The sequence below is a fragment of the Chelonia mydas genome, chromosome 24 (assembly GCF_015237465.2).
Source record: "Chelonia mydas isolate rCheMyd1 chromosome 24, rCheMyd1.pri.v2, whole genome shotgun sequence".
Taxonomy (NCBI): Eukaryota; Metazoa; Chordata; order Testudines; family Cheloniidae; genus Chelonia; species Chelonia mydas.
The window spans coordinates 1,627,226-1,652,714 of record NC_051264.2 but is presented as its reverse complement, the minus strand read 5'-3'; the positions used below and the strand labels follow the sequence as shown (position 1 = coordinate 1,652,714).

The 25,489-nt window shown below is 62.5% G+C and overlaps 1 protein-coding gene across 2 annotated transcripts in view; it reads left to right on the top strand.

Annotated features, from left to right (window-relative positions):
• Positions 1–20,686, top strand: part of INTS3 (integrator complex subunit 3) — a 69,732-nt gene extending 49,046 nt beyond the window's left edge. The window contains exons 22-30 of one of the 2 annotated variants that reach the window (XM_037882740.2): positions 1,670–1,738; positions 4,590–4,665; positions 8,051–8,164; positions 8,488–8,536; positions 11,995–12,162; positions 17,562–17,662; positions 18,301–18,373; positions 18,950–19,106; positions 19,625–20,686. In XM_037882740.2, the coding sequence (XP_037738668.1) occupies positions 1,670–1,738; positions 4,590–4,665; positions 8,051–8,164; positions 8,488–8,536; positions 11,995–12,162; positions 17,562–17,662; positions 18,301–18,373; positions 18,950–19,106; positions 19,625–19,702 (885 nt within the window). In that variant the 3' untranslated portion in view covers positions 19,703–20,686. The remainder of the gene's footprint in view (positions 1–1,669; positions 1,739–4,589; positions 4,666–8,050; positions 8,165–8,487; positions 8,537–11,994; positions 12,163–17,561; positions 17,663–18,300; positions 18,374–18,949; positions 19,107–19,624) is intronic. The other variant, XM_037882741.2, reaches the window with a different exon arrangement.
• Positions 20,687–25,489: the final 4,803 nt, after the last annotated feature.

Here is a 25,489-nt window from a genome sequence, read left to right as displayed (position 1 = left end):
GCTGGTCTGTTCTGTGGGATTCCATGGGACAGTCAGTATCCGAGAGGGGAGCCGGGCTTCTGCATGGCCCCACGTCTGTGCCAGCTAGGTGGGGCTCAGGCTTGGTTCACACGGCTCATCCCAGGCTTGGCCAGTGCAGCAGTTGCCTTTCCCCTGCCAGGATGATGATGGGGGGTTGGCTCTTGGCTCCAATCCCTAGACTCTGAGGCTGCAGTCATTCATTTGAGCTGATCCCAAGGAGCAGAGGGTGAGAAACCACGGGGCTGGAATCCACCCAGCATCCTGCTCCAGTGCTGCAGGGAGCTCTGGCTCAGCATTCAGCGGGGTAACTTGACACGCTGAAACTGACACGGGTCACGTTTTTGAGTGTGCTTTTTAATTCCCTGGGAGGAGCAAGCTGATCGCCCCCACCCCGGCCCCCTGCTGGCTGACAGGTCAGGAACATCTGCTGGGCGTTAGGAAGGGACCAGCCTGGGGAGAGTCCAGCCCACGCTGTTCTGTGGGGAGGGGGGCGTGAACGGGGGGTGAAATGTGGCCAAGGGAGAGGAGAGAAAAAATATGGAAAATAACAAACCTTGGGGAGGGGTCTTGTCCCTCAGTCACTTCCCTGTGCAGCGCCCCTCCCCCAGCATGCTCAGAAAGGGGGCCCCGCACTTGTGATGACAACCAAGGAAAACCCCTTGTGTGAATCCTGTGCCGCAGGGCTGCTGCGGGCCAGTGTGTCTGCTCAGATCTTCAGGCCCTGTCCACCCTGGGGTCAGACCCACTCCACTCCGGAGAGGGCCATGGCCAGCACCACTCGGGCACAGCTGCCTTGAATCAGTGGGCCAGCTGCCATCAAGCTGCCAGGGCCTCTGAGCCGTGCCAGGATTGCTTGCTGCTACCCGCTATCTGCCCCGCTCACTTCTGCCCTTTCCTTGTGGTGTGTTTTCCCTGCAACTTCACACACACACACACACACACACACACACACACACACACACACACACACACTGCCTGGGAGCTCTGGAGCAAACGAAAGGCTGTGACACTAGCAGATGTAGGGGAAATATGGGGCTTAACGAGACGCCTCTGGCCCAGCTGATTTCCCCAGGCAGCCGCATGTCTGCTCGGGTCAGCGCGGCCAGGGTTGACGTTAGCTGCTCCTTGGGAGAGCTCCTTTGAGCCATGCTCTGCAGCCTCTGTGCTCTCCCGGGGCCTGGTTTGCAGAATTTAATGGTGAGCGAACCCACCTGCCTCCCATTCTGTGCAAACCCAGACAAAAGGATCAGCTTGTCTCTCAGCCCTGCCCCGCTGCTTTGCTAACCCCTTCCTGCTGGCCGTCCCTTGGCCTGGAGCGCCCCCTGCTCTGCTCAGGGAGGGACACAGGCAGCGTTCTCCCCTGGGTGCAAGGTGGGGCGATGCTGCCGTGAGTCGGGGTGCCGGTCTCTTTCAGCCTCAGCCTGGACCCGTGAGCCAGCCAGGGCCCCCAAGAGTTTCGTGCAGGTCCAGTCAGCTCCTGGTCTGCACAGGAGCAACATCCAGCCCAGCTGACTGCAGGGCATGAATGTGGGGTAACTGCATTGTCCTTGGACAGGGGCGATCTCTCCCCCTGCTCCTCTCAAGGCTGCAAGTCCACTTCTCCCTGGGCTCCTCTCCTGAGCCCCTGCTCTGCTTGCAACTCTTCCAGTTCCCCGACGAGACCCTCCGGAGCGGGGAGCTGCTGAACATGATTGTCGCCGTCATAGACTCGGCCCAGGTAGGAGCGGGGGCTCTGCACTGGCGGGGAGGAGCGCCAGCTCTCAGAACTGAGGCAGGGAAGGGCAGCATTTGTCTCCTTCTCTGTACCAGGAGCACATGGGCTGAGCTCAGCATGGAGCTGCAGAGAGGCAAGGCGGGATGTATCATTCTGGGAGCCAGCTGCCATCTCCTGGGGAGCCTTTTGCACCCCTTCATTGTCGGGAGGGGCAGAGTCCTGGGCTCTGTAGCAGCTGTTCTGAATCCACGGGGCTGCCTCATTTCCCTGAGGGGCCGGGCCGCAGCTTGCAGGGTCGGTCTGTTAAATCCAAGCCACGTCCTTCAAGGGATTGTCAAGGCCTGGAGCTGCTGCAGGGAGGCGGGGGTGGGAGCGTGGAGAGGGATTTGGCTGGATATGTTCTGATCCCAGTTGAGCTGCAGCTGTGTGGGAACGGCGGGTGAGGGGGCGGGAGGAGAAGGTTGCCGCAGAGCTAACCCTCCCGTGAGAGGAGAGCTGAGCGAAGGGGAGTCCCCCAAAGGGGCGAGACATAGGAGACTGTTGGAAGCCTCCCATAGATCCCGTGGGAGCTCTGGTAAATGTGGTACCCCAGCCAGCCCTTCCTAGCGCTGTGAGCGACAGGCCGTGGGGCCTCCGCTTGGCTGGTGAGCGCTGCGTGAGGAGCAGGCGGCTCTCGCCCCACAGCACTGGGGCGCTGGCACACAAGCTTGTGCTGCAGACGCCAGGATGTTTCCGCGCACCAGAGAGAGGTCGCCGTAGCCTTGGGTCAGGGTCCCCCCAGCCGGCCGGGGCCCATGATCCGCAACGAGATGGCCCAGCTGCCGCTCCTTCCCCTCGCCGCCGCCTGGATGAGGCCTAGGCCGCGTGGTCTGCATCCCTGCCACCTCCTGGTGCCGCTCCCCTCCCAACGCAGGCTGCAGCAGTACGTGGCTGGGAGATGGGAACCGACTTGACTGACTCAACTCGGGTCCCATGCAGCAGCGCTGGGGGGGCAGTGCTGCTGGGAGACCATCGCTCCAGGCAGCCGCAGGCTGGGGGAGCCCATTCTGGTTGGGTTTGGGCCCGGGCCGTGCTCACCCCTGGCCAGAGCTGGCTTCCCCCATACTGATGTGACAATCCAGAGAGCTGAGCCCTGCTTGGAGACCCTCTCCCAGCAGCAACGCTCAGGAGTTGCCATGACATCAGTTCAGAAGAACCCAAAAATAGTCCATGGGAGGCCGGCTGGGGAGAGGGAGGTGGGCGCAGTCGCTGGCGAGAGCCAGGCGCTGAATACTTCTGCTGTCTGGGTGCGTCTGGAGCGCGATCTGCTGATAGCCCTGGAACTTGCCCTATTTATACATCAGCTGAGTTTTCAAAATGGCTCGGTAGCTGCTTTCCTGGCCAGCTCTGCCTTTCCCAGCTGCAGCGGGGCTGGCGCTTCAGCCAGGGAGTTTTGCTTGGCGGGCAGCTAGATGGTATCAGGTATGGGAAAGGCTTGAGTCATGGTGCCCGACCCTCCTGTGGCTCGGCTCGACTGGCTCCTGACACTGCTTGTGGGCTCCGTCGCTGTCTGCAAAGCACAGCCCTGTTTTCCCAGCACACGGTGGTCGCATTTCTTCTCCCCTCCCTTGTCCAATTCGTTCATCCCTTCCTCTTATTCTTCCCTGCTCGCTTCATCTGTTTCCCTGCAGTCCCTGGGTGGCCCAACCTGTCTGCGAAGGCAGCCTGGCAGGCAGAGTCCTGGCCTCTCCCTTGGAACTCAGCACTGAGAAACCTCCCAGCCGACGGGGATTCGTAACACGACAGACAGGGCCTCTGACAGACACGAACGCAGCAAGGGGCAGGCGGGGAGAGGCGGGAGCGCTCTTGGCTCTCCTAGGAGGCCGCAGGGCCATGGCTGCGACCAGCTGCAGCCCTTTGTCTTTGGAGAGCAGCTTTCCCGGACCACTGTGCGGAGCCAAGCGATAGCATGGGGAGAAGGGGCATCAGCAGCAAGCGCGTGAGGCGTAGGGGGAGACTGCAGGCATGGCAGAGGAGCAGGCTCTTGCCCCAGTCGGGGAGAGGGGGTGGGAGAGGAGCCGGGGAGTCGTGCTGGCAGCTTGCTGTAAGTGGGGCTAAGGGAAGGGCGACTTGCAGTCGGACCGTGAGCCGCTGTCCGTGGCCAGGTTCTGCCCATGTGCTTGTGTGTGAGTGTTCCCGTGGGTTCCTGCTGCAGACAAAATGGGCGGGGTCCATGTGGCCCCTCGGGCTGGGCTGGAGGCCCCTCTCTGTCTGCACCTAGCGGGGACCCAGCCCTTGAGAGCGGGAACGACGTGTGATTGATTCCCGCCGTGCCCTGGGGTCCAGCTGTGGGTCTCATTCCCTCCCGCAACTGCTGATCCCCCTCACCCCTGCTGGTATCTGCCATGTTCTGTGCAGCAGGCCGGCTCCCTTGGCTCTGCACCGCCTGGGGTTGAGGTGTGAAACCATGAAGCTCTCTTGGGTCTCCCTGGAGCTGCCTAGAACGGCTCTGATTTACGAGCCACCTGCGCTCGGGAAGGTTTCCACTGCGCTCGGCTGGATCCCTGCTTTCGCTGTGGGGCCGTTCGTGTGTGCCAGATGGGCCGTGCTGGGGCTGCAGGTCCTCTGCTGCTTCCTGCCAGCTGGGCTCTCCAGGGCTCATCTCTGTACGGCCAGGGCTGATGGTGCTGCACCAGGCGAGCACCGTCCCCCGCAGCTGACTGCCGCACCACCTGCTGCTGCTGGGAAATCCCACCACTCCAGGGTTAACGTCATGCTGGCCTGGCCCCCTCGGGCACACAGCGCTCTGGCTCTTTGACACCCCCCTCCAGCTCCAGGCCTTCCTGCACTTACCCCGCTGTGCTCTGCTTTCCAGCTGCAGGAGCTGGTGTGTCACGTCATGATGGGGAACCTGGTGATGTTCCGAAAAGATTCGGTGCTCAACATCCTGAGTGAGTAGGACCCCCCTCACCCAGGGGTGGAGGTGGGCGTGGCTGTGTGGGGGCGGCGGGGCGGGGAATGAGGTAGGGTGCCATACTTGGGAGGTGAACGCGAATGCAGCTTAAACAGTCACCAGCAGCCGTTCGTCTTGTGCGGCAGACTCTGGCCCCCAGCTGGGCAGAACAGAGACCTCTTCTCCCTGCTGCTTTACTCTGGGCTGGCAAAACCTCTCGCCGCCTTCCCATGACCCCCAGGAGCTGAGCCAGCCTGTGGCTCCTTCCCTATTGACATCACGCTGGGCATCGTGAGTCCAGACGCTGTCTCTCTCATACCCAGTCCTGTGGTGTCGGCACCAGGCAGCACCTTCTGAGCTTTCCTGGGCCTCTTTCAGACTGGAGATGTGCCGGCCAGGGCTTGGACCGTGCTGGGGCAGTTCAGCTGATGTCTCCCTGCTTCCTAGGCAGCAGCTCCAGCAATGCACGTCCCGAGGCTCTGCTCCCAGCCAGGCAGGGAAGGGTGCCCGGTGCATGGGCAGGTGGGGCTGTTGTTTCTGAAGCACCTGCCTGGAGGAGCCTGTAAATCAGCCTCCACTCGGCAGTGTGTAATGGAGACGTGGCTGGCCAGTGCTGTGCTCTCGGGACCAAGGAGGAGGTGGCTTTCTCCCCTGGCGCTGTCGGACCTTCGTGGGTGGCACTTCGTCCGGCGCTCCCTGCAGCTCCCTGGAATGGCATGCTCCTGCTACTTGCAAAAGCCCCGGCCCTGGGAGCGCTGAGTCCCCTTCCCAGCTGGGAGGGCCTGCTCACAGATCAGGACCATGGGCGGGCAATGCTGGGAGCTCCAACTGGACCCAAAGGGGGCATGAGGACAAGGGGCCGGAGCCCTCGCTGACCTGGACTAAAGCAATGGGGGGTGTTCCCCAGGTAGGGGGAGGAAATATCCCTCCCCTCTGCACTGCAAAAGTCATACAGTCTGTTATAACACTGCAGGTAACAAGGTCCTGGTAAAGAGATGCCCAGGCGTGGCCTGCCAATGCAGGAGCCTGGCAGCCTGGGGCAGCTGCGGGCAGCTCTCAGGGCTGGGACCGTGGCACCAGCTGCCTGGAGATTGGCGTTTCCTCCTCAGATCCATGTCGTCTTAGCTGCACTCCTTAAAGGCTCACTACCCCGAGCAGGCTTGTTGGATTAGTTGTTTGATCTGAGCTTTGAGCTGTGCTGATGGGTTTAACCAGGCTCGAGACAAAAGGCTTGGCAAGCCCCGATTCTTTGCAGCGCCAAGCCCTCGGTAATCCAGAGACACACTGAACAGCATGGGGCAGGTTGTTAGTACCGGCTCGGCACGCCCTCCATCGAAGGCCTGGGCTGTGATCATCGAGCTCGGATCATTCTCTCTCTCTCCCCCTCTCCCTGCGACAGGCTGCCAGAGCCTTTCAGGGGAACGTCAGGGAGAAAGGAGGGAAGGAAAATCCCTCCGCTAGTCCCGCCATCTCCACATGTGCACTCAGCCGCGGGGTTTCTAGGGGGCTCAGCCCGTCCCCTCACAGACCCGGGCCGGGGCCAGTGCTCGGAGTGTCCTGGACCTGACTAGCCCTGTTTGCAGTAGTCTGCCCCCATGAGGTTAGCAGCTGATAAGCTCTAAGAGCCTGGCCGAGGCTTTCCATTGTATACGGTATCAGCTGTTAGTTCTGGGGGGTCCCCAGACAGCAGCCGGCAAAACCCTGTCAGGCTGACAGGTGGTGGGAACAGTCAGAGGTGGACCTGTGGTCTGATCCTGCGCGTCAGGGTCTATTCCTGTGAAGCCTGGGGGCTGGGGTCCCCCTCGTGTTTGCTGTAGGACTGAGAGGTATTCGGAAAGGCCAGCAGGGACACTGCATATCCAGTCTGACCCGTGTGTACAGCACAGGCCCGGGGACTGCCCTGATTTAACTCCTGGGCACCCTGGAACAGAGCTTTCAGAAAACCACCGCTCTGGATTTCAGATTGCCAGGGCTGGAGAATCGGCTGGGTGGGTGGGTCCAGGGGGCATTTACCCTCCGTCCCTCCCGGTTAAAAAATTGCACCTTAGTTTGATTCTGAATCTGTCTTGATTCAACGTTCAGCCGTTGGTTCTTTTTCATCCTGTGTCTGCTGGGTTGACGAGCCCAGGGTTGTGTTCCCCACTGAGGGAGTCGCCCCCAAGCCTGCTTTGTTAAGCTGAGACTGAGTCGGTGACTGAGAGACATATTCTGTGGCTCTGCTCTGAACCCTCTGCCAGGATCCTGACCTCACCCCCCCACACACACACACACACCCATTCGCTCCTTGGAGCCCCCTGAGCAGCGGGAAGGGCCCTGGCCAAGGAATCGCTCTCCCTCTGGGGGACTCCCCTGGGAGGCAGAGAAATGCTGGGCCCAACAGTCCCATCCTCCTTTCCCTGGGCTGGGGTTTGGGGCTGGGACACTGACCGTTCCCAGCCTTTGCCTGTAGCCCAGCTCGTGGCTTCCATGCCCAGGCCTCACCCCGCAGCCCCAGGGCTAGGTGCTGGATTTCTTGGGAGGCTGAGACTGTGCCTTCATCACTGCAGGAGCAGGACGTCCTGGTACCAGGGGCATCGCCAGCCCCTTCCCCAAGCCTCACCCCTGAGGGGTCCAAGCCCCTTTGTCACCTGTAATTAACCCTCATGCTCCTTGCGAGAGCTTTGCTCCTGAGCGACTGGGGTCGGTGCGATCTGCCCAAACCACTCGGCTTACGGGGCCTTTTTGCACTCTGCTGAATATTGCATTTCACACACGCCCCACCTGGCTCGCAGCCAGCAGGCAGATCATTAGCATTCGGAACATTGCACAGCACAGGGACGATCTCCTGGCTCATCTGCCGCCTGCACCCTGTCACGGGGGCCTCTTGCGCTTGGCTGGGGGTGCCTGCAGAGCCCTAGCGTCCAGGCTGGGACACTGAAGGGGTAAGAGGTTCCCCCAGCGAGTGCCTGACAAGGAATCTCTCCCGCCCCTCTGGTCTGTTTAGCTCTGGCCCTGGCACAGCATGGAAGGCTCCAAGCAATGCTCCAAACCCCCGGATTAAAGAATCCCATTCATTCCCTCCCTCTGAGACCCTGGGGCTTTGAGCCATTCAGAACTGCTTGAGTGACCCCGCCTGCTGGCACCCCGTTTAAGCCAGCACAGAATGCTCAGGCTCCGCTTGGCTGCTGGAATCCTGGATCCCTCTGCCAGGGCGTGGCACAGACAGACAAGGAAAGGGCCACCCACACTCCCCTGTGAGACTTCCCTGCAGCATGCAGCCCCCTCGGTCACATCTCTGCCCTGCAGCTCATGCTTGTCGTAGGCCCCTGCCGCCTGCTGCAGCTGTTTTCCCTGCCTAGGGGCAGCGCCCTCCCCCCTAACGAGTGCTCTGCTTCCCCCTCTAGTTCAGAGCCTGGACTGGGAGACGTTTGAACAGTACTGCACCTGGCAGCTCTTCCTGGCACACAACATTCCCCTGGAGACCATCATCCCCATCCTGCAGCACCTCAAGTACAAAGGTGAGCCTTGCCCTGCACGTGTCAGAGACACAATACGATCCCGGGGTCCGATCCCAGCTGGGTCCGTCCAGCCTGTTCCCCTGCTCGGCAGCGTGTGCGTGCCTTCGGGGAGAGGAAGCATGCAGCCCTGTGGCCCTGCCACAGGCTGCATGGGCGGACCTCCCGAGGGGCCCTGGGGGCGGGTGACAGGAGCTGTGGGCATGTCTGCTCAGGTACAGGGCGTTCGTTCCCGATACCTGCAGCCAAGGGTTCTGAGCCCCTCAGCATTCACCCTGGGTCCCAGCTATCGGGAACAAACTGAGCCCCCTTGGTTTTCTTTGCAGAGCACCCAGAGGCACTGTCCTGTTTGTTGCTGCAGCTGAGGCGAGAGAAGTATGTATGCAGTGTGGGGGGTGGTATGAGCGTGCTGTGCCATGCGGGGGGGGGGGTACTTCGCTGGGCCCTTGAACTGCAGAGGGCAGGGGTTCCCAAAGGAGAGCAGGCCAGAGCAGAGCGGCCTCTCTTGGCTAATGCTGGGCAGGGCCAGGCATTACGTGGCCCCGGTGCAGGGGGCGCTGGGGGACACCAGGGGGCCCTGCCCACATGCAGTTTGCTGCAGGATCGGGGCTTGTGTGTAGGGCTCATCAGGCTGCTTGCTGGGACCACATGCATTGAGTCCTGCCCGTTCTGCTCTGGGAATTCCTGGCTGGGTCGACGCCGGGTGGCAGCAGCAGCCATAAGGGCAGGGAATCGCAATGAGCACACCTGTTTCCTTTCGCATCGGAATGACCCTTGGAAGACGCGCTGGAGGGTTCTGGGGAGGAGGCACTCCCCAGGGGCACTCCTGATCCCCAGCCTCCCCTGCCCCGGTGCGTTGGCCCACAGCCGCCCCCCCGGGCTGCGGGTCCCCGAGCTGGGCTGGAGTAACAGGCAGTACCTGCTCCAGGGAGCGCTGGTGAGGAAGCCGCACCACTCCCCCATTCATTAATCAGAGTGTGCGGAATGATGGTGACAGATGGAACATTTAATTTCTCCAGCACATGGGGGCTCCACTCCCTGCACTCCAAGGAAGTGATTGCTCCCCTGCGGCTTGGCTCTGATCAATCCAGATTGGATCAGCGCAAGAGCTGCCGCCTTCTCACATCTTTAAGGTGGTCCTGAAGAATCCTGCTCTTCAAGTGTTCAAAGTGCCGGTCACAGGCTTTGCAAGGCCAGGCAGGGTCCAAGCAAGGGCTGCAGGCATGTCCTGGCCCTCCTGGGCAGTGAGTGAGGCTGCATACTGTGTGCTGCAGTGTCTAGGGCGGGAGGGGGAGGACAGGCCCTGTCCCTCCCTGAATTCCCCCCTCCGGCCCCCTGTCTTTGGCTGCTCAGACCCGCACTGTCAGTCTGATCTCTGCCTGCGGATTACAGAAAACCCCCTGGCTCTTGCCTGGCAGCCCCAGTCTCCAAGCCCATTACCCTTCGCAGCACCTCTGCAGTGGATATCCTTCCCATTTGCAGAGGGGAAACTGAGCCCCGGAGAGGGGCGGAGACTTTGCCAGGGTTGAGTCGGCAGCATAGCTGTGATTTGAACCCTGGAGTCCTGGCTCCCAGGCCCTGACCCCTCTAAGCACCAAACACCTTCAGTTTGTGAATGCTTGAGACCCCAGGCAGGAAGGATTATCAAGAGGGAGGCTTCCTGGGGCCAGCCTGTCTGCCTGGGGCGGGGGCAGTTGCTGGCCACTGGGGAGTTCAGCTTAGTTGACATTGGGCTCAGGTGCCGTGTCCCAGTATCCCGGCCAGCGCCAAGGGGGAGAGGGGTTGCCTTCTGCCCTCAGAGCTGGAGCAAGGGTGCAGCTGGGCTGGGGGGTCCAGCCCTACCCACCACTGGCCCTTCCCGTCACAGCCCCGCCCACATGGCTGATGTGCATGGACCGCTCCAGAGAGGCTCCCAGCTGGGGCGGCAGAGGGGCCGCAGGTCCGTAGTGACGTCTCTCGGGAGAGCTCTGTATATTGCTGGAGCTGGAATAGCAGGGTGCTGCAGGCTGGGATTGACGGGCATCGGCAGGGTGATGCGGCTGCCCCTGGGAGACTGATCCCAGACCAAGCTGCAGGGCCACTCTCCTGAAAGGTCCTTGGGGTGTCCACCCCCGGCTCTCTCTTGTTGGGGGTTTGATCTTACACTTGTCCCCAGTCTCCTCTGCGTGGGAAGGCAAACAGCCTCCTGCATCTGGGAGCAGAGGCTCTGTTCTTGGCTGTCCTCTCCCCCTTGCTCAGCAGTAATTGGCAATGTGATTCTGCCCAGCACTGGGGAAGCATTATCACTGGCTGCATTCCTCTTGCCTGCTTCTCAAGGGACACTTCCCCCCTCCCCCCGAGACCACTTTCAATTTCCTGCGCGGCTGGCGCAGCGTTCACACCGGAGGACTTGGACGGGCAGTGCGAAAGCCACTGGCCGCTCCTCGGGGCTCTCGGTTCGTACTGGTGATCCTTGCTGCCGGGCACCCTTAACCGTGGGGCTCACCCGACTGTCGTGCCAGCCAAGCTGCCCACTCCCTGCCCTTCAGTTCTGTGGCAGCTTGGCAGGTCAGGGAGACTCGGGCAGGACTGGGGAGAGGTGCTCTCCAAAGGGAAGGGGCACCAAGGTTACCTGCCCTGTGCCTACAAAGTGGGGCTGGGGCTTAGGGGTTCTTGCCATGCTGTCAGCACCTGAGCGGGGCCTGCTGGGGCTGGGCTGGGGCATGCAGCAGAGGTCGGAAGCTTGGCTTTGTCAGCGTCGTGGCTTCCACCAGACAGGACCAGTCTCCTCCCTTCCCATCACACTGGGGCTGGCACCTACTTGGCACCAGACACGCTGCCTGGTAAGGCTCATCCTGCCCCCAGCGTCTCTTCTGGAGGGCTGAGGACAAGGCACGGCACAGCTGGCCCTGAGCCTGCAGGTGAAGCACGTCTGGCACTGGGCAGGTGGCGTAGAGTCAAGTCCTGGCTCAGGGTTGATCCGCGGTGTGACCCTAGACAGTCACTTTGCCCCACACCTCCGTTTGCCCATCTGTAAAATGGGGGCAGTGGTAATTTCCTCCCTTCCGGGAGTTGAGAGGCTGAATGAATACCACCGGCAGCCAGATGCTCTCCTTTGCTCCAGAAAAGAAGCACCTGAGGCACCAGCAGTGCTGACGTTCTCCTGGGCCTCCCGTGTCAGTGCTGGGCCGTTTGTCACCGGGCACCTCTCAAAGCCGGAGAGCCGCCTGTCCGCCTCCCACGCGGCGCAGTAGTAACCCTGCCTGGACACTCATCTCTCGGGCTCCGTGCCTGCTCTGCTCACCTCCCATCGCTGGGCGAAGAGCTCTTTATTCCTATTCATTAATGCCGCATTTGGAGCTGGCTAATCTAATCCCGGCTCTGACTTGTACTAGCCCAGCCCAGCAGTCCCGAAAGCACAGGCGCGGCAGCGGGAGAGCGTGTTGCAGCGAGGATGACGCAGGCGTCTGGCGCAGGGATTCTGGGGAGGTGCCAGGCTGCTCCGGGGGGCTGGTCTCTTCCGTATCTCAGGGAAAAGGGCTGCGTGAACTCCCTGCCACACAGCTTTGCGTCTAATGCACCTGGTCCCCGCCCAGCTGGAAGTCTTGGAGCCAGAGCTGAGCTGGGGAGCTCTGGACTAGGACAGCAGGGAAGCCCGCCATCCCCTGCAAGCCCTGGGACCTCAGAGCCAGAGGGCCATGCCGAGTCCTAGGGAACTAGCAATGGTCAGGGTTAGTGCTCCATTGATGGGCAAGGGGTGCCGGCCGCCTGCTGCGTCTCAGGGCGGCAGGGGTAGGATTTGGTGTGCCGAGGCTTTCCAATCACCCCCCTTTCCCTTTCCCTTCCCGCGGCAGGCCCAGTGAGGAAATGGTGAAGATGGTGCTGAGCCGGCCGTGCCATCCGGACGACCAGTTCACCACCAGCATCCTGCGGCACTGGTGCATCAAACACGACGACCTGCTGGCTGAGCACATCAAATCCCTGCTGATCAAGAACAACAGCCTGCCGCGGAAACGCCAGAGGTGAGGGGTGGGGGGGTCTCGCCTCAGGGAGCCTGTGGCCTGGCCAGGTGGACACGGGCGCTTGTTTTGGGTGAGCAGATGTCCCCCAGCCTGGGCTGGCCCAGCGGCATGGGCAGGGCATGTCCCCATGTTCAAGGGCCTGTCCGGAAATGCCACCAGCTAAGAACAGGAGAGAGGCCCCCAGCCTGCGCTGGCCTGGGACAGCTGTCGGGGCATGCTGCGCTTGTGGCTTCTACAGACACAGCACCGGCTGGGAGGGCTGCATTCCGCCGTTCAGCTCCTGTTGGCAGCTTGCAGCGCCCGTGGGGCATCGCTCCCGTCGGCAGCAGGACAGCTCCTGGCGGGCGTGGACACTGCACTGGTATGGAGGGACCCAAGTCCGTGGGCTGCAGGGTTTCCCTTCTCCCAGACTTGCTCTGCCCTTCGTCTCAGCGCCCAGCGCCTCAGCACACCCTTCTAGGAAATCCCTCTCCTCCAGCCTGCCCTGCAGCCAGGGGCAGTATCTGAGCTGCCATTAGCAGGGGTCGCTGCAGGGATGGCCCCTCTCCACCGGCCCTTCAAGCCAGGCTGGGCTGGCCTTGCCGGTGCTGGCTCCGCAGGAGAGCAGGGTGAAGTGGGTCAGGACGTGCTTCACAAGCACAAGAGCCCTGGAGTGTGTCTGAGATTCAGGGACACGCGGCTACGTCCCTGAGCTGGCTGGCGTGGAGAGAGCAAGGCCTGGGCCGGCTTGGGGAGCAAAGGCCTAGCGCAGGCCGCACCAACACTCCCTGCAGTCCCAGCTCAGGAAGCGGCTTATGTGAACCCAGTGGGGCCGAGCCTCTGCCCTGCCTTCCAGGAGAGTCTGAGCTGCGTCTCCCTGGGTGGAGCTGAGCCAGGGTGGCTGCAGAGCGATGACCGGGACAGGGCTCAGACCAGGAGCTCAGTGCTCAGCCAGCCTCGTCGTCGTCATTGTCCAAGAGCGAAGGCAAGCCGTGGGAATCCCCTCCCCACACCCCCCCGGCTTGCCAGGACCCCAGAACCTGCCTCCACCTTCCCCGCATGCATTCCCAGTTGCCTCCAGGCGAGGCGGAGCGCAGCCTGGCCATGGTAACCAATAACTAAACTCCAGGCAGGTATTTACAGCAAACAACTGGCTGGCGTGCTCGGGAGCATCCCAGCGCCTCCAGGCGGGTGGGGCTGCAAGGTACCGGCCAGCCTCCCACTGCTGTCCTTCCCCGCAGCTGCTCGGGGGTTCTCTTCCGGGGCAGAACGACCCCTTGGTTCTCGCTGGATTCCTCTGTCACAGAACAGCCCCCTCCAGGTGCGGCTCTGTGCCTATGTGGGGGGAGCAGGCTGCAGCACCAGAGCCCACGCAGAGCCTGCCTCTCTCCTGTGTGACCCAGCCCCATATCCGGGGCTCTTCCTCCCTCCCTCCCTCCCTCCCTCCCTCATTCAGCGCTGGGTGAGCAGCCCGGGGGGCTCCCTGCCTGTATCTGCAGCCTGGGCAGGCCTGGCCCACCACAGGCCTAGCGAGACCCCTTTGGTGGGCAGCGAGATTGCTGGCGCCGTTGCCATGGTGAGGGATTAGACTAGAGGTGCCAGGCCTTGTGCAGTCAGTGTCCTGAAGCCAGCGTGGGCACAGCTGCCGCTCTCCAAGGCTTGTCCCGTGGCCACCGCATGTCGTGCCTCCACCCAGCTGAGCCGGTGCGCAGCCGATGCCCAGAATGAGCCGCTCTGCTTTGCAGTGGGCAGAGAAGCTGCTCTTTGATCTCGCTCCCTCTGCCGTCAGCCTGCAGGGCCTTTTATCCTGAACTCATTGCCCGCCTCGTTTGGGGGAGAACGTTTGTGACGAAGCGGGACTGTTCTTAATGTTTCCTCTGAATATTGTGGGGGTGCCTCAGTTTCCCCTAGGCAGTTCTTAAGTATCTAGGGGGTGGGATAAGGGTGTATGATCATTGCAGAGCCCTAGAGGGCAGGTATGTGCAGAGGTCTGGAGACAGAGAATGGCCGACACCCTCTTTCCTGGCAACTGAAGGCCTGGGCCCTTCCCCCCTGCAAGGTGAGAGCTAAAGGGTTGGAGAACAAAGGAATCCGGTGACCTCCTGGCCGGGGACAGGGACAAAGCCCAGGGGAGGAGGGGCTGGGGGGAGTTTCAGTTTGGGGCTGGCTGGAGACATGGAGTGAAGTGCAGACGGGGTTGTCTGGCTCACTGCCCCCCAAAATGGACCCGGCTGAGGGGTCCTGTTCTCTGCACCTACAAGCTCTGTGTTAGACCATGTCCCTGTCGTCTAATAAACCTTCTATTTTACTGGCTGGCTGAGAGTCACATCTGACTGCGGAGTTGAGGGGCAGGATCCTCTGGCCCCCTCAGGACCCCGCCTGGGCAGACTGGCTGTGGGAAGCGCACGGAGGGCAGAGGAGGCTGAATGCTCCGAGGTCAGACCCAGGAAGGTGGAAGCTGTGTGAGCTGTGTGTCCTGCAGACAGGCTGCTCACCGCAAGGCGACTGCCCCAGAGTCCCGCCTGGCTTCGTGGGGAGCAGGTCCAGAGCATCGCCCGGGGACGCCGTGACAGCGTTCAGCTCCTGGCAGCGGAGGCAGTGTGCCGTGCTCACATTCGCTGTGTCACAGGCTGGGCCGGAGCTCAGCGTTCTCCAGCACCGGCCATCGTTCCCAAGCATTCACTAGCTAACGGGTCACTTGTCCTCCAGAGGAATGCAGCTGCCTCATGGGTGGAACATGGCAGCAGTTGAAGAGTGCACAACGGTTTAGGACAGGAAGTGAACAAGGACTACCAGTCCCGTTCCCCCTCCCACCCCAAAACCCAGAGTGACTTGGGCCCAGTGCTTGTGTGTCTGTGTTCACACAGCTTTTCTCAGCCTGGCTGGCCCCCAGCAGCGTGCCTCCCATCAGCAGTGCCCGTCCCAGCCAGAATCTCTCAGCCTCACTTGCCAGTTCTGCCCCTGAGGTGTGGGGCTCTCCTGGGCTGGCTCAGGGCGGACCCAGCTTGTGCTTGGAGCATTTACATGGAGAGGATCCTGTGGGGCGTGCAGGCCCCATGGGTGCTCCAGAGAGAGACTGGTGCTTTGCAGATGCCCTGGTGAGACCTCCCCTTGCTGCAACGCTCTACCAGTCCTCACTTCAGGCAGCCTCAGCCAGGGAGTGGAGAGGAAAGCAGCAGCCCTGCGATGCTCCCTGCACAGGAAGTGGGTAACCCTGGCAGGAGGCCATCCTCAGGGTTGGGGGGCCGGGGGCCTGGCACTGCTGCAGGGAGTGGACGCACCAGGCTGTCACTACTGGACACCATGGTTCAGGCTGCCTAGTGCAGGCACAAGTGAAATGAGCTGGTTGATCTCGGTCCTTTGAGAATATTTGTTGTGGCCAAAAACAATCGCATGGTGGAGGTTAATTCTGTGCCTGAAACTGGACTGTCCCGGGGTGCTGCAGGTCAGGGCTGAGGTGCATAGGTGGGGTTGGGAGTATCTGGGCTTGTTGGGGTCCAGGTCTGGTGCGGGGGGGGGGGGGGGGGGCTCTAGAGGGATGCTCTGCAATTAGAACCCAGTCTGAGGAGGGAATCCTGTGAAATGCTCCCAGCACATCTGAGTGAGGAAGGGACGAGGCTCGTCTTCATTGGCAGCAGCCTGCACGCCGCCACCGTCCCCAGGTCGCTGCGGGACCACACTCCCCACAGAATGCAGGGGGTGGAACGGAGCCCTGCTTGTTTTCACAGGCGCCGGGCCCTGCAGCTGCCTCTCCCATGCCCCATGTCTGGCGCGCGCTGGGCTTGCCGGCTGGATCTGCTGAGTGCTGGTGTTTCCTCTCCTGCACCGTCTCTCCCAGGGCGGCAGAAGGGGCCGTGGTTCATGCGTGTGTAACGGACATGTGTCACTGCCGTGTCCTGCAACCCCACTGAGCTGGGCATGGGGTCTGGACCCAGCCTGGCCTTTCCCATTCGGGCAGGGCACAGTTTGGAGATGCCTGGCAAAAGCTCCATTCTCTATCCTGGGCAAAGAGCTCTTGGGATTCCCGTCCCCCAAGCGCCAGCGCTGGAGAAAGGGCCTGGCTAATAGAAAGGCTGCAGGCAGCACCTCCAGGGGGCCCAGCCCTGCCCCAGCCACTCTACTCTGGTTCTGGAGGGACCCACTCAAGGGGAGCTGGGTCCCATTCAGTCCTCGGCCCCTCCGACACCATGAGTGCCGAGAGCAGGCCTGAGAGCTTGCAGAAAGCCCCCAAACAGCCACCAGATCAGCTGGAAATACCGTGCCTGGGCCAGGGAAACGGGCAAATGGCCCCTTGTCCAGTCCTGCTCCCCGGAGCTGACCCCCACCTCCAGGCCAGCTCCTGACGAGGAGGTTTGGGGGTGTCTCTGTTGGGGGAGAACAGTGCCCTCCACTGTCCTCCCAGGGCTCTGCGGGCGCAGAAGGGACATCTAGTGTCCTAAAGAGGCACTACCGCGGGGCGCAGCTCCGAGTCTCTGGACCCGCTCCCTGCAGTGCGGGGCACGGTCCCTGGGCTGGTGCCGGGCAGCGCTGCTTGGGGAGTCTGGCTGCGTGGCCGGGGCATGGTGCTTGTGCTCCTGGGAGGAGAGAGACAAGCTCCCAATTTCACAGCTCTCTCCCCTTGTCATGCCTTGTTCAGTGTCTGTACCACAGAGGCTCCAGGCCTCCCGCTCAGGGACCCGCTGGGCTAGGCGCTGTATGGCCCCCGCTACCCCCCCCTCCATTCCCCCCCGCCCGGCGAGCGGTTCCTGTGGAAATCTCCAGCTCCATCCGTTCAGTTCCATTTCCCCTCGTTAATTAGCAGCGTTTGATAGGTGATCACCTGGGCTCTTTTCATTATTTTTTCCGGGCCCAATAAATTGGCCGTTCTAATCCCAGCTAGCGAGCTCGCCAGCCAGCTGCCCCCTGCGCGCTGGCACTGCGAGGGACACCGCATCCCCCCAGCCTGGCTCTGAGCACAGGGGTGCTGCCAGGGAGGTTTGTCCCGGGACCCCAGGGCCCTGCTGCAGCGCCAGGAGGGGCCGAGACTGAGTCCCGGGGCAGGATTAGTTCCATGGTTGGTGGGGTGCAGTGGCCTGGCATCGAGCAGCCTCTGGAGATCAGAAGAGCCTCCAGGCGCCCCAGCTTCACAGACCAAGTCCTGGGCTTGGTCTCATGCCAGGTGCTGAGCCTGCCTTCTCCCCCACCCCTGCCTTGGGGCTTCTGCAACGGCCTGGTATCTGAGCGAGCAGGGAGCAACCTGGTGTCCCCCAAGAAGGTGGGGCAGGGCCTTGCTCTGACATGGCCTGCCCTGGCGAGGGAGGGACCCCAGCTACAAGCGCTGGTCAGAGGGGGGATCCCCACGGCACCCTGAGCAGTCTGGGACAGTGGGTGGCTCTGGGGCCCCCCAGGGACTAACTCTCCCTCTCTTGCCCTGTCCTCAGCTTGCGCAGCTCAAGTAGCAAACTGGCCCAGCTGACGCTAGAGCAGATCCTGGAGCACCTGGACAACCTCCGGCTCAACCTGACCAACACCAAACAGAACTGTATGTGGGCCGGGCCAGGGCTCTTCGCGCCCGGCGGGAGGGGCTGCCTGGCCACCGGCGGGCGGAGCTGGGAGATAGGGGGCAGGTGACAGGTTGCAGCATGGTTGCTCCTGAGTGCCTGGGATGGGGTGAGGCCGTCAGGGTCTGGGACCCTGTGGTGCTCTGTGCCGTACAGACACGTTGCTGGACCCCTGAGCCGCTGCGGGGTGATGGGCAGCGATGCTGCAGGGTTTCCTTTCTTAGCACCATGGCTGGAGGGGCACTGCCCTCCCCTTCTCCCCCCATGGAATCGCTGGCCCCAGCCTGGCTCGGGTCAGCAGAAACTGGGAGGGACATCCAGGCTCTGACCTCTGGTGCTGCCTCCTGGGACAAGAGCGCTTCCTTCACCCGCTGGGCTGGGATTCTGTGCCGTGGGGCTTGGCCCCTTCCTCCTCCACGTAGTCACCCAGCCCTGTACACGTGGGGAGCCGAGGTACAGAGATGGGACGGAGCCTGGCGGGTGGGACCCAGCCATCGGTCGGTGCTGGAGGGACGTCCCTCCAGACTTGGCCAGGCAGAAGGGCTTGCTCCATGCCACTGGCCAGCAGTGGGGCTGGTAGGGTAGGGCTCTGACTGCCTGTCCTCTCCCTGCCTTCCAGTTTTCAGCCAAACGCCGATCCTGCAGGCGCTGCAGCACGTCCAGGCCAGCTGCGACGAAGCCCACAAGATGAAGTGAGTGCAGCCCCGTCACCGACCCGCTTGCTGCCCCCGGGTGCAAAGCAGGGTGGCTCAGTGGGGTGTGCTGGGAGTGCACCCAGTCGCAAGCTTCAGCAATAAACTCAAGCTGTGCGTTCCAGCCCAGGCCCCCTCGTGCAGCCAGGCAGGAACCAGCCTACGTGTGCCCCATGTGTTGCTATGGGGCCTGGGGCTGTGCTGCTGGCTCTGGGCCTGGAGATGAGGGGCGGGGAGAGTCCCCGAGCTGCTGCCTCTGCTTGGCCCTGAGACATGGGCTGGGCCCCGGCCTTGCTAGCCGGTTCCCCTTGTGCTCTCCCAGCCTCAGGACCCAGGGCTTTGCGCTGTCCCGAGAGTCCGGGGCTACGCACTGGGCTTCACGCAGCCTGTCACCCGGGGCAAGCGGGGGTGACGCGGGGTGTCCAGAGAGCTGGGGCAGCACGGGGGAGTGACAGGCCAGGAGGGGGCAGAGCTGGGGAGCTAGTGCAGCTAAGGGGACCTGAATTGCTCTGCCCAGCTCTGGGGTGGGCTGGGGGTGCCCACAGCCTGACCCCACCCTGCTTGCTCTCGGTCCAGGTTCAGCGACCTCTTCTCCCTGGCAGAGGAGTACGAGGACTCCTCCAGCAAGCCCCCGAAGAGCCGCCGGAAGGCCGCGTTGTCCAGCCCCCGCAGCCGGAAGAACGCCGCCCAGCCAGCCAACAACGAGGAGGAGTCTGCCTCCAGCAGCGCCTCAGTGAGTGCCGCCCCAAGGGGCCCTCTGGAGAGCTGGGGCACGGCACCACGCGGGGTCCCGGCCATGGAGCGAGGGACGGCTGGGCACATCCAGGAGCCCTCGCCCCACTGGGCTCCGGGGCAGGGCTGCAGCGCGCTCAGCGGGGTTCCTGTGCTTTCCCTGGCTCCTTCCCCTGGATAGGGGGCTCCTGCTCCCCTGTACCTTCTTCCTCTGGTGGGGACAGGTGGGCACTGCCTTCAGCCATGCCGGCTCCGGGGGCTGCTGCTGGACACGGCCATCGCGGCCCCACGGCTCTGCCACAGCCCTGCGCAATGGGGCAAGGATCCCACTGACCCCAGCCTCACCGGCAGCACCCACGGAGGGCCACCCCCACCAGGCCCTGTCCCTCTGCCCACCCAGCAGTGTCCACGACTGCCGCCAGCCCCCAACCGGGCCCTGCCGTGCCCACCCCCACCGGTCCCTCCCCCTCTGCCCGCCCGGCAGTCCCCGTGACGGCTGCCCCCTGCTCTCCCTTTCAGGAGGAAGAGGACACCAAGCCGAAACCCACCAAACGGAAACGGAAAGGCTCGTCCGCCGTGGGCTCGGACAGTGACTGAGGGGCGTGGCCCCGTGCCCAGCTCCACCCTGGCCCGCTGTGGCCTGCAAAGCAGCAGCAGCCGCCCCTGGTGGTTGTGGAGCAGCTGGGCAAAGCCGTCCCCAGGCTGGGAGCGAGCGAGGCGCCTGCTGTGTGTCTGTGGCTGCACCCGCCACGTGACTGCAGCCTCCTGCCGGCAGCACGATGCTGCCAGCCCAGCCCCACCGGGCGTGACTTCAGTCCCTTTCTAACGGAATTGTGGGGTGACTGGCTGGAGCGAGCGCCCCTCTCCGTGGCCTCTGGGCACCAGGCCAAGGGGCACGGCCCTGAGTCCCCAAGAGGGGGCAGCCAGGGTGCTTCCAGCAGCAGATGTGCCAGGCCCCTGCGTGCCGGGGGCTGGACAGGAAGCCGGACAGGCTGCAGAGCAAAGGTCTCCTATTTTCATATAAGTGTAAATAAATAGTGAGAACTGGCTTGCTGCTCCGAGACGCTTCCAGGAGAGGACGGCCTAGCAAACCAGCAGGGAGCCCCAGGCTCACCTGTGCCATGGCAGTCAACGGCCTGGGGCACCTGCCCACCGTTCCCTGGCCATGCTGGGTTAGTTCCCACCTGTGATTTTCACCACAATCCAGAGCCTGGGCCCCGCAGCAGCCTTTAGCTTCTGCCCCGGAAAGCACAGCCAGGGGGCAGAGACCAGCACCCAGGGCCCATTCGCTGCTGGTGGGACGAGCTGGGGCTGGGAGTCCAAAAAGAGCCAAACCCCATGAGCAGCCACTGCCCCCCAATCTCTTCCCTGCGAGCCAGGCCCCCCAAGCTGGGAGAAGGAGCAGAGCACAGACCCAACCCGAACGGGTTGCACCGGTGCCGAAGAGACCTGCTCGGCAGCACTGTTCACAGGCAGGTGGCCAGGATGCGAGGCTGGTGATTCAAAGCTCTTTCCCCAGAGAGTTTCACCTTTTAAAGTGTTTTTAAAACTACAATAAAACTGTCAAATGTTTTGTACAAAGTGCCCGTCTTGCCTGATGGTTTGTGCCTGTGGGCAAGGCAGAGTGGCTGGCACAGGACAGGCGAGTATTGTCCTCGCCGGGAAACCCACGGAGGCCCAGGCAGCTTGAGGAGACTTGCCCAAGGTCCGCAGAGAGGCCATGCCAGAGCTGGGAACAAAACAGTCATCCTGGCTCCCAGCCCCTTGCACTAACCACTGGACCCCATTCCCCTCCCAGAGCCGGGGAGAGAACCCAGAATTCCTGGCTCCCGGTCGGTGTCCTGCTCTAGCTCCAGGACGCTGCTGCCCGGCTTTGGCAGGCACAGGAGACAAGCCGCTCCGGCAGCGCAGGGGGTCGAATGGCGCCAGGGCAGAGGCCCTCGGTGGGCACTGCGCCGCCTGGAACTCGGCCTGTGAGTATTGCCACTTCCTTGCTGTGGTGGGTTTAGACGTGGCAGGCCCCTGTGGTGCCCCCGGCCCATCCCTCGGGCCGCTGGCCGTAGCCCTGTTCTTAGCCCAGCCGTCACGCCGCCCATGTGCCATCTCTCCCCGTCTCCCTTCCAGGGCCGCTGCCCAGCCCAGCTGCCAAGGGGAAGAACGTGCCAAATTCCCTGCTCAGGACAAGCCAGCCCCTTCCCGGGGCAGGCTGGGCAGGGACTGCCCGGGCCATGGGGGGAAGCGGGGCAGTGGGAGGCCTGGGTACGAGGAGACTCTGGGCTGTGGGGCAGGGAGGGAACACAACTGGCCTGTGCTGGGGAGGTTCTTGGGCCTGTGCGGCCCGCTGCAGCCCTGCTCGCAGCTATTGCCGACATCAGGGCCCGGCCCAGGCTCCCTGGCAGCCCGAACTGCTCGAGCGTGGGCTGCTCGCATGTTTCCAGCTGTGGAAGCCGCCTAACCTTTCCCCTACTTCGTCTGGTTTCAGCTCCAAGCCACAGACCTCCTGGCGCCCGCCACTCGTGTGTTTCTCCTTCGAGCAGCAGACGTTGGGAATGCGGCAGGAAAACCCCCACGCCGCCTTCTCCTGCTCAGCCCTGCTCCGAAGCTCCCCCGCCCGCCCCGGGGGAGCGAGCTGCGGCTTGTCGGCCCCCCGCAGAAAGGCAAAGGCGTTTTTCACCTTCCCAGCCCCCTCCTCCCTGCAAAGTCCGTCTGGGAATCAGAGCTTCAGAGGACAGGAGCCTAGACCCAGGCAGACCGAGGGCAGGGACGCGGGGGCGGCCATGGCCATTTGCACAGCGCCTGCCTTGGGGGGAGGCTGCAAAAGCTGCTTGAAACCGACTGGGGGAGGAGAGGCGTAGAGATGCATCAGCAGGCAGAACGCGGGTGCACCGCCCAACCCGGGGCCGAGGGTGGCCATGTGGGGGGGCCTTGCTATAGCTAATCCCGCCTGGCACCGTGCCCTCACGGTTACCCCTCTGGTTTGCACAGGGGCTACTTGGCCACCCCAATCCACGAGGCAGATCCGCGTCCCCAGGCACGAGCCGGGCATGGGCAGCTCGCTACAGCCAGCCAGAGATTTCTCATGTGGCTCCCATTAGGAAAAGCTGTGGGCACCCTGCGCTTTGCCACTGAGCCGAATGCAGCCCCCAGGCCAGCTGGGCGTGAGCTGGGGAAATGTTCCCTGCTTTCCGCTGACTCACAGGCCTGGGCTTGGGGCTGGCCGAGGAGCTGGGAAGGGTGCAAGGGCTGTTTGCTCCCAGCTGGGGCTGTGCGTGGGGCGGCCCATAGTGGGGCAGTGACTGGGCCAGGGTTCAGGTCAGCCCAGCCTGCGCTGCAGGGGGTGCATTGAACTATCCCCTGGGCCTGGCTGTGTCGCCAGCGTCTCGCTGGGCCTAGCTCAATGCTGGCAGGAAAACGGCCTGGAGCCAGGGTGAGATAAGGGCCCTGACGCCACCCAGACAGTGCAAGACGGTCCCAGCCCCGAGGAGCTCAGCCCTCGGATGCAGGGCTCCTGGGCCTTCCCGGTTTACAGCCGGAGCGCTGCTCCCCGGGGCAGCTCTGTCCCCCCGCAGGCCCGGGCTGGGGCCGCCTCCCCCTGCTCAGACCATGCGCTTGGGCTCTGCAGCGCCTCTTCCGCAGGGTTGGTTCCCCTGGCTGTCCGACAGCCGGACTCCCACGTGCCCCCAGCTCCCGCTGAGCCCTCTTCCACGGCAGGCCTGTGCTACCCGCTGTCTGTAGCCCTTGGCCCTGCTGGGCCAAAAACGGGGATCCAGGACTTCTTCGCAGTGCAGGGCCCTGTAAGGAGCCCGGACCAGCCCCCTCCCTGCAGCGGGGCCGGGCCCAGCCCCACTTCTCAGGCCAGGGCAAGATGGGGCAAAAGCTTTGCCCAAAGTTTCCTTGTTGCAGCCAACCCAGTGCAGCACGGCTGGTACCTGGGCCCTGCCAGCTCCGGCTCTGCAGGGGACGTGGGTGCTCTTCTCCTCACGTTGGCACCGGAGTCAGGGCGCCACATCCCTTCCTGTCCATGCCTTGGCAAACCCCTGCCCAGGCCAAGCACAGAGGGATGCTAAAGCAATTGGGGGCCAGTTAAATACCAGGATCTTGCTGGGTGCTGGGCAGAGGAGGGGAGGGTCTGGTGTGGCCCCATCTTCCCCGTGTTTAGTACCTGCCCAGGGAGCTGGGCTGAGCCGAGCCCCTGTCTCCCAAGGACTCCCAGTGCCCATGGGCAGAGGGCGCAGAGGGGTTACAGGCATCCCCTGGGTCTGGGCGTGACAGACCCCTCCCAGAAGGTCTCTGAAAGCCAGCATCACATGGGTCACCGCAGGCACTTCCCGGTGTCCGTGCTGCTAAGATGGCAGGAGACCCGTGTGCACGCTGGAAATTGTGTGCTCGGGCCTTGTGCTTAAAGGCAGGTCAGGCCGAAATCCCAGGCCCTGAGACAGGCTCCGCCAGCTGGGAGCCAAGTACCGACCTGGCTGACCAGGGTGCGGCGTGTGGCTTACGCAGGAGCCTGGCTGGCCCATGGAGTCAGCTGCCAAGGAAGAGATGGCAGGGGCCTCCGGCGAAGAACGTACCCGGCAGGGACGGATGGGGTGGACCCTGGTTGCAGGTACAGAGCAGAGCTCTGGACTGTCTGGTCTAACGGAGCAAGGGGTGCAGAGAGAGGCCCTGCCACCCGGGACCGGCTCTAGGCCCCAGGAAAGCAGGCATGTGGTGGGCGTGGCACATTTCCAGGGGCAGCCTTCCGGCCACCCCCTCTTTTTTCGGAAAAATCCGCCAATGTATGGAAAAAAAAAATACAGGAAGATCAAAACCATCTCCAGTAATGCGATAGGAGCATGACGTGAAAAATATCGTGTCACGTCTTGACACGGTCACTCATAACGTGAATGTGCGTAAATGTGTAAGCGTTAACGGTTATTGATCAGCTAAATCAGGAATCACGATTACTTGTGTGTACATTCGTGCCAATTTCCGTGTCTCAGCGATGCCAGCAGCTAAAGGGCTCAAATGCTGGGACGAAAACGACTTTCCAGAGCTGCCTACTGGCCACAAAGAGAGAAACGGCAAAAAGCATTAGAAAAACTCTCTCGTACTCCAAATAAGTATTTTTTAAAAGTCGACAGTCAAGGAGAAAGCTCTAAGCAATGCCTTGAAAGTGATTCTTCACCAACTGATGAAGACCAATCGAAGCAAAGATTATCTTTATCAACTGCTAAAGTCGAACAACAATCCGACCAAAGATTATCTTCCCTACCTGCTGAAGACGGATGTTTCTATTGTATTTTGGAGGGTGCTGTAACTTCCACTGCAGAACGATTTTGTCAGTTGCACAGTCACTGTGAAACTTTTGCGTTTTTATACGATGTTGGAAATATTAAAAATCAGTTTTCCCAAGAAGATGCCCTGAAGCACGGCCAAGGCCTGCGTTTCGCGCTCACTGCTGCCGGGGGCCGGGGGGAGTAGACCTGTGTGATGAAGCAATAGCTTTATCTGAGCGAATAAGCCCTAAAACTTCTCTGAAAGTATGAGAATTTCTAGCCCGAAATGATTTTTTCTCTCCAAGCACCACGCTAGCAAACAGGCCCTTGCAATTCTTTTCATCGCTGAGACGCTGGGCGCGGGGGAGACGCTCACGGGTTTCATTACAGGGTATCGTTGAACCCTGAGTGTGAGTACGCTAGTCGGAAATCGTTTTATTTCACTAACTATAAATTCTCGGTTTTCATTTTTATTTCATTTTAAACACCACAACACTGCAAAGTGCAAACCAAAAGCCACACCAAGCCTAGAGCCGGCCCTGCTGCCCCCCACCCGAGGGAGATGCTGCCTGCGGGCGAGGCCAGTGGAGAGGAGGGTCTCAGCCAGGCTGGGGAGAAGGACTTGGGGGCAGGCAGGACCCCAGTAGCCAAGCGGGGTTTGGGGCCCTGCCTGGGTAGGATTGGGTTTGTGGGTGCCCCGGGGTTTCCATTGACCCCGCTGGCTTTTCCTCCCCTCTCTGCTGGGTGTGGAAACTGGATTCTTGTTTTCCCTGGAAGCCCAGCTGGGCGCCAAGTGGCCGGGGTCGCCCCGAAGCGGCTGTGCTGTCCCGCTGGCCCCAGGGGAACGGGCCAGGCCAGGGGTGGCCCGTGGCTGGCGTGTATCTACAGCGGGGTACGGCAGGGCTGGCACTGCCCAGGCGGGGGAGTTGGGGCACTGCCCAGCCAGGGGAACCAGGCGCCTCCCAGCCCTGTGCGCCCCGGGGAGCTCTCAGCTCCCTGCTTCACAGCTGGGACCCGAGCCCCCCAGATCCCCGGGGCAGCGCTAGGCCCCTGCCCTAACCACGGGGCCCCTCTCCTGCGCCAGCTCCCGCCGGGAACGCGGGGCGCGGAGCCGGCTCGCTACTGG